Source organism: Bactrocera oleae, chromosome 6, assembly GCF_042242935.1.
Source record: "Bactrocera oleae isolate idBacOlea1 chromosome 6, idBacOlea1, whole genome shotgun sequence".
In the NCBI taxonomy this organism is placed as follows: Eukaryota; Metazoa; Arthropoda; class Insecta; order Diptera; family Tephritidae; genus Bactrocera; species Bactrocera oleae.
Window position 1 is genome coordinate 8,247,530 of NC_091540.1, and position 12,733 is coordinate 8,260,262.

At 33.1% G+C, this 12,733-nt stretch overlaps 1 protein-coding gene across 1 annotated transcript; it reads left to right on the plus strand.

Moving 5' to 3' along the window:
* The first annotated feature begins 12 nt into the window (after positions 1-12).
* Positions 13-12,086, plus strand: LOC138857921 (serine-rich adhesin for platelets-like). Its single transcript, XM_070112064.1, has 3 exons — positions 13-737; positions 2,349-6,014; positions 7,200-12,086. Exons 1-3 carry the CDS (start codon positions 602-604, stop codon positions 8,270-8,272), a joined length of 4,875 nt encoding a protein of 1,624 aa, XP_069968165.1. The 5' UTR covers positions 13-601; the 3' UTR covers positions 8,273-12,086.
* Positions 12,087-12,733: the final 647 nt, after the last annotated feature.

The window sequence follows — 12,733 nt, forward strand, 5'->3', positions numbered from 1 at the left end:
TGAATAGAACAATGCGAAAAGGTCTGAATTAATATATACTTCATTTATACATTCCTATTGCCTAATTAAATGTGTACAAATCTGTTTGAAAACAATTAAGCGCTATTGTGCAACACTTTGCACAAGATTTCTTCAATCAACACCAACTTCACGTCACAGCCGCTTATAAAATTATTGCTGACTACAATCAACCTCAATCAGTGAATGTAAATCGGATAAATTATGCAGTTAATCGCTACTTAAACTACAATCAACAACCAAAACTCCAAACTGCAATCAACAAACAATATGCAACTATTCATGATATGAGCGTTGTTAGAATGACTATAAATATTTCATTTCTTAGACGCTGAAAGTAACATCATCAGTTCGGCAAAGCGTCATTTACACATACATATATACATAATTATAATATTTACATACTTATGCAATATGATTACACGCACTATTGTACTTCCTTACATACTTACATATTTACATCGAAAAGCAATCTGTTTAAGGCAACTACAAGCATAAATAGCTTAGCTGTAAGCTTAAAAAACTGATAAGTTTGATTTTTTTCCATAAATGTTCATAAATATTTTAAAGTTAGAAAATTAAAATGTTAGCTATAATTACTGCGATATCAAACCGCTTTCCTTCTTATATTTATCTGGGCAAACTAAAAACAAACTACTCTACCTTGTTCTATGCAGAACGCCAATCTGTATTGCCTACAACTATTCATCATATACCTGGTAAATACCTAGTTGTTAAAATTAGTGTGCATTACAACTTTTTCTATACATTTCTAAATATTTTTTTATATATACTTGAACATTCTAAACGCTAAATAAAAAACCAAAATGTATATGTGCAATTAGTAGTGTGGCCTGTGGTGCTTTACGAAATGCTTTTCATATTGATACGCGTAATCTTGAAACGTACTTTTGTGTCACTTTAACTAAAGTTGCTGCAATAAATTTTTTAGTCAATAACTGATTTACAAACTGAAATACTAAATATTGGTTTATGAAATATCTAGCTACTACGAAAATAACTGTCAGTCAATTTTAAGTTAATATTTTATGTGTTTAGTAGCATTACTTAATTACTATGAAATTGGACCTGAGTAGAAATGTGGCATGACAAATTTTTTGCATAACAAACTGTTTATCTGTGTTAAATCTATAATCAGCGTATTTAGGCTAATCGTCAATTATACATACATACGAATATGTGCCAAAAAGTTATTATTGAAAAAAAAACACACGCTTTGTGCAATATGCTCGATCCAATTTTGTAAAACACTAAATAAACTCTACTTATAACTAAAATGTATCTAACACTTTTCTTCTAACGGGTGTTGTTTTACAAAATTGTATTGTTTAAACTTGATATTGTTCTCAGCAGATATATTATATAATATAATATATTGGTATGAAGCTTTGGAGTATGAAAATAAAAGTATACTTAAGTTTTGCCCTTTTTATTACAATAATCATTCAAATCCGTAGACAAACTGCTGCTGATACTCAGATAGTTTTGTACTCGATGATTTTTTGTTTCAAACGGTTTTTTTTTTTACATTTTTTCACATAAATTGTCAATCACATTTGAATATGTTGTACTGCTGCTTGTCCATTTAATGAATTCAGCAATATGGTCTATGTTTTCTGCATAACAAGTGCAAAAGTCATATATGGTTTTATACAAGACACGCTCACTATAATATTTTCAAAAACAAAAAAATATTAATTTATGCAGAAAACTGCAAAATTTAAAAAAAAAAATGATCATTCATGAAAGCGACCCTGACAATTGTAACAAATTTCAACTCTACAGTCTACAATTTGTAATCTTCCGATGTGTTTTCTTTCCTGTCTGTTATTTATATTTACGCTCCACCTAATTACCATTCGGTTTTCTACATATCAAAGCTAAAATCTATAGCATACCAACTATGTTTTACTTGAACAATTTAAATGTATGCATAAATTTTAAATAATATGGCATAACGTTAAGAATAATTCTCCAAAAGTTTCATACCAATTATTTGATATTGTTTCAAAAAAAAAATCATAAATTTGTTTGACAAAATCTAACGAAACTATTGGCTAGCATATTTGAAGAGATGTGTACTTAATATTTTTTCTTACCTCGTCCAACTAATAACTGTGCATATATATTTTGAGAGTGATATTTTCACTTTATTTTTTTTACAAATCTAACAACTTTGATCACATTTCTTTTAATTATTCTGCAAACACTACTCATTAATGTCTTAATCAATTCTAAAACACAATTTTATCATATAATCAATTTGTAATTAACATATATAAATTTCAATATCTTTCCACTTTATTTAGAGCATATCAACGCAATTGCAACACTATTTAGCAGTTATAAAATCACGAAACAGCCCGCCGTTAGTGGCGCTGCAGCACGCAATAGTGGCAGCAACACCACAGTTCTAAACAAGTCCAAATATAAAGCTGGACCGAAGTCTATGCATATGTCGCGTAAAAGGAATGCAATGTCGGAAAGGCGTAAACATTCTACTAACTCGCCACAGTCTGTCTCCAATTCACAATCACCGACAACACGTAATCACTCAACATCACCGGCCAGTTTGCGCGCAAATAGTCCTGTTATTATAGCGCCCGAAACAGCAGCTGATCCGAAATTGAATATGAAATGCGCTGTGATAATGCAAGAAAATGAGAACGTCATCAATTATAAACGACAACAGGTCGCCTTCATCAATGAATTATTGGAGAAACAAAGAGAAATGCAACGGCAGCGTGCACTAAAACGACAAGAGTTCCAGAATATATTGAAGCAAAAACGTGAGGAGGGTAAACGCTTGATGGCGGAAATTTCGCAAATAAAAAAGCAGCAAGCCGCAGCGCACGAAAAGATTTTAAAAACACAGACACATCAACCAAAACAATCGCCTACACTTTTAAATCGCAAACGATTATTGGTGAGAGAAAGAAATATAACATTCAAAACAAAGACAAAAGTACGCAGCCGTTCCACAACGCCCAATCGCACAAATAATCTGGAAAATGTTGCAGAGACGGCTGGTGAAGGAATAGATACAGCAAGCGCTGCTATAATACAAACAATGATAGGCGACACTTTTGAATTGGCGACTGAAGCTATGCCTTTAAGCGATGGCGCGAATAGAACTTCTGTCGCATTGAAAAGTATAAAGGCTACACAGATGCAAGACAAAAAATCTACCACTTCAATACGTTCGACAACAGGTGCCTCAAATGGAGAGGCAAATACATTAACGAACTCAACAAAATGCAGAGTGCCGAGTACATCGTCAAATACATTAACAAAGTTAAATGCAATTGAGCAAGTTAATTCAGCATTACAATTGACAGAAGAAAATAGCAATGAAAAGCAAAACGCCGACACTTCAAGTAAAGCAATAAAAACTAATATAACGGCAATATCAACACAAACCATGAAAAGCCTGCAGGAAGCTGAAGAATTGACAGGCATGGAAATACCGAGCGCAGTGTTGCCATTGACAAGTAAGACGAGTTTCAAACCCGAAAATCCGAAAATACCGGCATTACTAGCATTAGCAACAACAACACCGTATAAACGTTGTGCTAGATCAATGACACCCACACGTGGAGATTATGATACGACGAAGCAGTCCGAACTGCATACAAAACGTATTACAGATAATTTGTTAGTTAATTGCTCATCACCGTTATCTACACCCACCACATCTAGAACACGTCTACAACGTGCACCGTCATTATCACCGTCAATATTCATGAATCGCAATCGTGTGGAGGTGCGACGTAGCATGCAAGATCCCACTAGTAATACCGACTTCACTACGAATAGCACATCTTGGTTGCTGAATGCTTCGCCGCGCACTTTCAGCAAAACATTAAAAGTTCGACTAAAACGTTTACAGCATATAAATATGTTGCCTACAACCGCAAATTCGCCTGAAAAGGAAACAAACGATAAAATTTCAATGCCAGCGTCTGTCATGCCAACTCTCTTAAGCGAACATGAGGCGCGAACAACACATACAGTTGCTAACGCGCTAAATGAAAATATAGGGATCGCAACACAAGAATCTCAAATTAAAAATAATAAGCGCAAGCGCGTGCAATTATTGAAACAACAGCTCAAAAAAGAGTTGCATGAATTGGGTAAATCATTTGTTAGGCCAGTCGACGCAAAAACTGAAAATACCTTACGTCTGCTGTCATCTAAGGATATAGCATGTAGTCAAGCCACGCAAACAGCTGAAGAGCGCATTAACAAAGGAGCACGGCGGAAGCACGCAAAAAAGGTGCAACAAAATAGCAAAAAGTTAAAGCGCTTAGAAAAAGTCAACAACGATCAGCATACAAATAAAATGCAAACCGATTTGACGATTAACGACAGTCCATCTGATAATGCTGTTGGGTGTGATAGTAAAGATGCGAAGACAGCGAAGAGCGATGTTGGAGACGACTTACAATGTGATAGAAATCAAGAAACGAAAGAAATAATTGGTGAAACGTTAGCAAATGTTAACAATGATCTATGTCCAAGCAGTAGGCAAATAACTATTGAGTCTAGCGAAACTGTCGTAGAGCAAGCGTTAGGACAACATAGTGAAAATAACGCAAAACATCAACAGTTTTCAATAGAGCCTTCGAATAGCGATAAAAATGCAATTGAAGACATTGAAATTGCAACTGCGCAAAAAGAACCCGCCTCAAATAACTCTATGAGCATTAATTGCGACAACGTTATGGATAAAAAACACAAAAGAACTCATAAACACGGTGCGATCGTTACCCAAGTTGTAGATGTTACACCTGGCCGGCATGTTAATGATAATCTTTTGAGCGATTTATTGCTAGTCGCAGCTGCAAACAATTCAGCGGTGTTAAATAGTAATGACGTCTTGAACACAACTGCTAGTTTAGCTTTTATTGAACCGCCTGCTGCAGAGTTACCAATTCCCCGCAAAATTACGGAAACTTGTACAAAACCGACTGTCGAACCCACTTCGGTCGTCAAGCCGAATAATTTACTGCCGGAAATACCTAACGGTGCTAGTGACAAAACGCATGTTGAGATAGCCGATGAAATGGCGGTGGCTGTGTCGGGTCTTGCAATGTTAGCAAATAGACCGTTAACAACAATAAATACCGAAAACTGCAAAAACGCGCCTGAATTCCAAAATGAAAATGTGGACACAATCTTTCCAAAGAAAATGTCCAGCGAATCAATTTCCTCTGACATGCAATGTGTTGCTGAGCCAACGACTGTGATTGGTTTGTTAAACGATACTCGAAACCATACAATAACCACAATCGACGCGCATGCAACCACTGATGAAACAAAACAAAGAGTTGTGGAAATTCCTAATGACATTGTTGCCCTGCCAAATGATAAAGGTGACATAACAGATGGTGAGGAGTCTAGCAGTGATTGTTTGTTGTCGCAATTGTCAAAACGTGTACATAAAATGTCCGATTTGGAGAGTATTGTCGATGCCACCACTGTGCATGTGATTAAGGATGCCACCATGACGCTGATGAGTTTCGAAGCCACACCAACTTTGCCAGCTTATTTGCTTAATGGCGAAAGTCGTGATGTGCCCACACCACCAGCTATAGCCACACCCGCGCCGACCCCTGCACCCACACCCACACCCACTGCCGATTTATACGCGGAGACTGAGCAGCCGAAGTCTGAACCGACACCACCATTGCCTGAACTAATGATCAAAGAAAATGCGCATGCTCCAACACCAATAGATCCTATAATAAAAGAACATTTAACTACACCAAACGACTCAACAGATGCAATGGTTGCAGTTAAAGTACCCGAACCAGCGCAGGAGAACATGAGCTCATTAGCAGATGCACCCTTACAAGCTCAACAAGCGATAATTAATACTGACGAAGGTTTGTCTAATAATCATTTGTCAGCACCATTGACGCAAGAACAACAACAGTTTGAATTAGAAGTAAATTCACCGGCGCCGGCAAGTGGTAAGCTTTTATTTGTTATGAAAAGTTTTGGTATTTTTACATAGATCATTAAGCATGGAAAGTCAATAATCCGAATTTAGAATTTTGTTATACCATTTTATCCGTACTGACGAAGCAGCATTTTAATACAAATCTTTATTATTACCTTCAAAATAGGCTCCTTTTGAGCCAATATAAGCCTGTCAACGCTTAATCCAATTTTTTATACATTTATTATAAGCCTTGGCGGGGATGGCCATCAGTGCTGCCCGTTTTACGTAGCGGATTTTTAAGACAAATATCACAAGGAGCCTGGCGAATCTGTCGAATCTGGTGGCTGAGCGATGGCTCTCGTTTCATGTTTGCCAAAAAGTCAGTCAGAATCGTGCTAGAATGTCACGGCGCATTTAGGTCATTTGGTACGAGTCTATCATTACCGCGCTTCATACCCAAAACATTAACCAAAATTAGTTGATTCGATCCATAAGAGATGTTGAGGTCCTCTGCTATCTCTCTGATGCCAACATGACGATTTTCAAGCACGGTTTATTTAAATTTTTCGATGTTATCGTCATTAACAGTGGAGGATGGACTACACGTATGGCGCAAGTTTTCGATGACTTCACGACCTGCTCTGAATGCTCTGTGCCACTCAAATACTTGTGTTCATGTTAAAGAAGACTCGCCAAAAGATTTCTGTAACATTTTTAACGAACTGTAAACGTGAATCCATTGGAAACGCAACATTTTAAGCAAACTCGTTGCTAAAGTTTTTGTTTTTATGGAAAAAATTATCAGACAAACATTTAGCATCGTAAACAAAAACACACTTAATTGACATATGAAGACAATTGTGACAATTTAAAGAAAAATAAATAAATAACAACGTAAAAAAAAAATTAAAAAATAACAAATAAATGAACTCACAAATAGCGTTCCTTTAAGTTAAAAACGACGATTTGAAAGCTTAAAATGAAATATTGAATTTTTTTTAAGCTATTCACACAAATACACCGCGGTGGGTATCCGGGTACCCGGTAACTAACATAAGGGTTAAATGGACTAGGCAAGTTTGAACAGATGTAATAATTCGTTTGTGTCTATTAGAATGTTTCATTGTTGTATTGAAAATTGTTTAATACTTAAGTGTTATTAGAGAATTATTAAATTCACTGCCTAATTTGTTCATAATTTCCCCCCTTACAGCAATATCGACCTCAGATCATGAAGTATCTTCAACCCAAGAGATCGTTTATACACCAACAAAACGTTCTAATGCTAATACACTCAATAGCACCGCCGGTATGTCGATACCAACACCCAACGAAGAAGAGGCAGCCATGTTAGTGCAAAATAGTCAAATAGATACGACACATCACCTGCCAGAAAGCTCATATTATATGCGCAAGCGCGCACGTAAATTTTCAGATGAATTTACTTTGAGTGAAAATAAGAATGAAAATTCCGCTAAAGACATAATGAAGCAAAGACGTAAAACGTTCTCCTCTGAATCATGTCTACCCGCACAATTTTCATCGAATCTTACAACATTCACGAAAAACAATAACGAACTCACGAATAGCAGTGCAACAGCTGGCACAAGTAACGGCATAAATAATGGTGGCCAAAACAGTGGTGGTAGTTCACCATCTACCACCACTGAACCAGTGACTAAGCACGCGCCAGCACGTCGGCGCAATCATCAACAAAAACGCAACAATTCACAATCACCGCTAACTGCGCGTAGTCGCGCCGGTGGCAGTGCGGGTGAATTGAATGGCAGTTTTGTTTATAGTTGCAGCCGTTTGCAACCTACTAACGTAGATATGGCGGATGTGGAACATTGTGTGGTGCTGCCAGCGAGTGCTGTTGTACCACCAGTAAATTTGGGTAACATTGCGCGTACATATTCGAAAAATAACATAGCCCAGATTAAGGTGTTCGTACCACCTGAAGTGGAAATGTGTTTGGAAAACGCAGATGCAGAAAAAGACGCCACTGTAGCGACCACCACAAGTAAACGTGGTCGTCCAAAAGGCGGCATCATAAATCGAAGTCGAAAACAAACAAAAGACGAAACAGCTGAAAAAGTAAAGGCGAAAAAGACCGCTACAAATATAACGAAAACGAAAACAATGCAATCCTCGAACAAGCGCGATACTGCTGCTGATAGTCGTCCGAAACCTGCGGATAGCAAATCTTCAAAATCAACAACAAGCACCAAGACACCAACGCGTTCGAAGCACGTAGAACGCGCATCTAATCGTAAACGGAAATAACATATCAATTCAAGTATGTCGACACGTTGTAGCACTGATGACGCTGATAATTATGATAGTGATTATGTTGTCAAAAATTACGGAAATATTTCGCCGTGCTCATCTTTGCAGTCGTCTGAAAACGAACGTTTACACACACTGCGACCACGTCTGCAGGAGCAATTGCAGCGCATGGTGCTAACTGAAGATCACTCACTACATGAGTATGAAATTGAGGACGCCGAGCGCTTAAATGTGTTTGATATTGCTCAAGATAATAATATTGTTGACTCGAAATGGAATGTGCCGGAAATGCAACCAATTGTTTTGGTGCAACGCATTTGCTGGAGAAAGGGTGTATACAGCGATTAGTGGATTAGTAAAGTTGGTTTCTTTATTATGTTTTATCTGAATGGGAAATATGTTGTAGAAGTTTAATTAGGGCGTATAATTATAACACGTTCCAATGTTTTGTACATGTGAACATTTTCTGTTAATTTAATTAATTATTAATTATTTGTATGTAAATTATATATATGTATATGAATATGTAAACTTAAAAATATAAAAAAAAATTGTAGAATGTAAAAAGTACTGCCAGAAACAGAATATATGTTTATATACACCCAAAACAATACTAAAACAGTCATACATACTAAATGCATAAAAAACGAATAAATATGAAAAATAGTGGCAATGAAGGTAGTGTGAAATTTGTAATAAAGTTTAAAAGAAAACAATATATGGCTTGTGTAAATGCGGCAGTCATGTGAGTTGTGAATAGCATGGCAAATATTCGTAAAAATCAAACCAATATATACATGCAGATTTTTGCAGAAATTTCATTGATTTTAATAAAGCTACTTATTGTACAATTTTAAACTAATTTGCTGATTAAGAACGCCAGACTAGCATGGTGTATAAACCAATTGTAATATATGTAAAATTGTAGCGTTATGTAAAATGAAAATAAAGCATGTATATATGTATACGCGTATATATAACAAATTTATATATTGTTAAACTTTTAGTTAAAGATTTTGAATAATTGTAATTTAAGTTTGTTTTATATTTATTTTTATTAAAATATTAAATTTGTGGTAATATTGTTTCTAATTAAATTTCGAATATACGTACATAATTTCTTAGCCGTTTATACTTATGATATTCATTTAGAATTGAAGTAAATTTAATTCCCATGAAATATTATGAATTAGTATTTCGGCAGTAAATTCGTTAACGTTTCCTTAAAAGATATGAACAACAATGCCTTTACACGCGACTATTTCTCTCCAATATGGTTATTGTTTCTAAACAATATTTTTCTAACAAATTGCATTGATATCATTAAACTTATGAAAAAATACAGGTTAATTAATAATGAAAACGATAAATTGTGTAATAATAGATATTTTTATAAAAAAAAAAATCGATACATATATAATGTATATTTTATTGTGTTAAATATGGCAGCTCAATTTCGAAACTAGAATTGTAATGCAAAAAATAATAAATAAGAGGAAAATACTATAAAAGGTTTTTTTGGCATCGACAAATATATGTACATACATACATTTGCTTAAATGCATATGCGACGGTAAAGAAACTTATTATATAATATAACTCAAATTTATTAGTGTTTGAAAAAAATAATTATATATACATATATAAGTAAAAAGCAAATAGATTTGCGCATATAGCGTATTATAAGTGGTACAAAGCGTCATTCAATATATCTATATATATAAATATAAAACGTGTAAAATAAGTTATTGCACGATATATGCATATAAAAAAAGAAACTATTTTACGTAAATGAAAATTACATATGAAAAAAAAATTTATTTTACATATATGTATGTAGGTAAGCAGTTAGATATAAGCTATTGGAGTACCACACGAAAGAAAATACTACCACAGAATTTCTTAGCACAACGTAAAAATTATTGTTTGTAGCAAAAATTTAATTTCGGTAAAAAATCTTAAGATAAATTTAATATTAAAATATATATTACATATATATATATGTATGTAAGCGCATACATGCGTATATATTATAATACTGTTTTCGGGTTTATCAAGTCGTTGTAGCTGATAATTTAGATTTATAATAGTTTTAAGCGTCAACAGGCAAGCGTGCATTGTACACATACAATTTGAAAATATGCCAAAATGGTTTTTTATAGAACAGATTGTAAATCACACAAAATCAACAAAAAGTAAACAGAAAAATCACGAGAAAAACACAAAAAAAAAAAAAGATTTGTCGACATTATTGTTTTCAATTTTTTTTTCGTAAGAGGAAACGAGCACCGTAGTAACACAATCTTATACCATATAATTGAAACATGATGTGTATTAATTTCAGAAGATGATTGATATAATATGTATACTTGTATGTCTCTAATAATAGAAATATGATAAAAAAAATATATATTTAAAAAACACTGTAATTAAAAAAGCAATAACGAACTTACATTTTCCCAAAGTCTTCGAAGCACAGCACTCTATTCTGTTATTTCATGTCATATGATTATTACACATATAACAACATACGTACATAAATATTAGAAAGCCGTGACGTCTTTTATTGTGCAATCTTGGTGAAACACACAATAAAAATAAAAATGAACGTTTTGATGGTGAAACGCTGGTGGGGGCAAAATAAAAGATTTAAGATGAAATATGATTTAATAAAATATATATGTATTCAAAATATAAACAACCGTACAAAGCCAAATATTTTAGAGGATATAACAATAAAACTGGTAATATAATATTTCCTTAAAACAAAAACACGAAAAAGTTTGCTCTAAAGCGTTAATCAAGCGGTGCAAAAAAAAAAATTAATTGAAACATATGACAAAAAATTAAATAAAAAGTTGCTATAAGAAAGCCAATATGACAAAAAAACAAAAAACAATAATAATAACACTCATTAAATTTATAAACACACATGTAAAATAATATTTTTATTATTATACTTTGAAATATATATTATTATTTTAAAAGGTCTTTTACTTAAAAAATCACTTTTGAATATTATTTGCGTTATAATATTTGTAAAAGCAACGTTTGCTGGCAGTAATAACTTTGCAACTTTCTTCCCTTAAACGTTTCCTTAATTTGATTAATTGAAATGCACAATACTACATAGATACCTTAAAGTAAGTTACAAGTATATTGTATCCCGTATTAGTTTACTATAAAATTTTTTCCGTTGTTACAATAATATATTGTATATGAAAAAAAATATTTGAAACAAAAAGCAGTAGCGCATATATTTTGTTAAAAACAATTCGATTATTGATACAGAAAGTCATAAAGGGTGCATTTGTATTTATTAAGAAATAATTGCAATTTAAGTAAATTTCGTTATTGCTTATATAATAAAAATGCCTTGCAAAATATGTATAATTATATTCAACGGGAAATAGCCAAAAAAAAAAAAGAGCAAATATAACAAACAATAAATAAGTGCATTTTATTACAATATTATGAATATATTTAATTGACAATTTAAAGTTTATTGTAGCTAAAGCAGACACTTACAATTATTGTGTATATTATTAATACGCCAGCAATTTATTAGTGTATTTATATTACGTACGCTTTATATAAATGTACACATACCTTATACATTTATATATACCTATAACACTATTAAGCTAAGTGAGTTATTTAAGTTTATACATTTTGACAAACAAAAAACACCCTATTTTATTTTGTTGTTATTTATTGTGATAATTTCTAAATAAAGTTAAATCTTTGTATTTTACTAAATATTACAATGTAAAGTAAATATAAACTATCCAGAGTATTTTAAAATTTTTAACCATGTTTTTTGTATTACACATTGAATGAGAAGCTGTTTCAAGGTAAGCATAACTGTTGTTGCATTAAATATTTTAATTATAAGAGAAAACTATGTATGTTAATAGGCGCGTATGCTACATGCTTTGAGTGGTTACATACAGTTAGAATTTTCAAAAAATCTATTTTTGTTTTCTTTTTTTTCTTCTTAATGTACATATATATAAGAATACACACAGAAAATTTCATATCGTGCCGGTGAATATTTTCGAAGTTACACGCAAATTTGGAAAGACGTTTTAGCGCGCTTGGAAGTACAAGGCCGGAGCCGACGAACTTTAAACTCGTCATTTTTAGAATGGTGTTTTCAAAGTCGGTGACCAACATTACTCGAAAACGGTTAAACCGATTAATCTCAAATTATAACACGAGCTTCTTAAATATATTTTTTTAGTAATTAACCGAAGATTTTTTCTAACAAATTTTTAAATTCCATCTGATTCTTTCACTGTACAGGATACAAATCGAGCATCAGTAATGTTATTGGGGTAAAACTTTGCACAAATAGTGTCCTCAAGGTATTTAATCTAACGCTGAAAAAATGTCAAAATCAAAATTTTTTAAGAACCCAGACAACAAATATATGGACACCTGTGCATATGGCTGATT

Bases quoted from the DNA above. Each gene is read 5' to 3' on its own strand.
- LOC138857921 (XM_070112064.1), top strand. From the start codon at position 602: ATGTTAGCTATAATTACTGCGATATCAAACCGCTTTCCTTCTTATATT. The intron at 738-2,348 runs GTAAATACCTAG...CACTTTATTTAG, and splicing joins AACTATTCATCATATACCTG to AGCATATCAACGCAATTGCA. The intron at 6,015-7,199 runs GTAAGCTTTTAT...CCCCCCTTACAG, and splicing joins TTCACCGGCGCCGGCAAGTG to CAATATCGACCTCAGATCAT.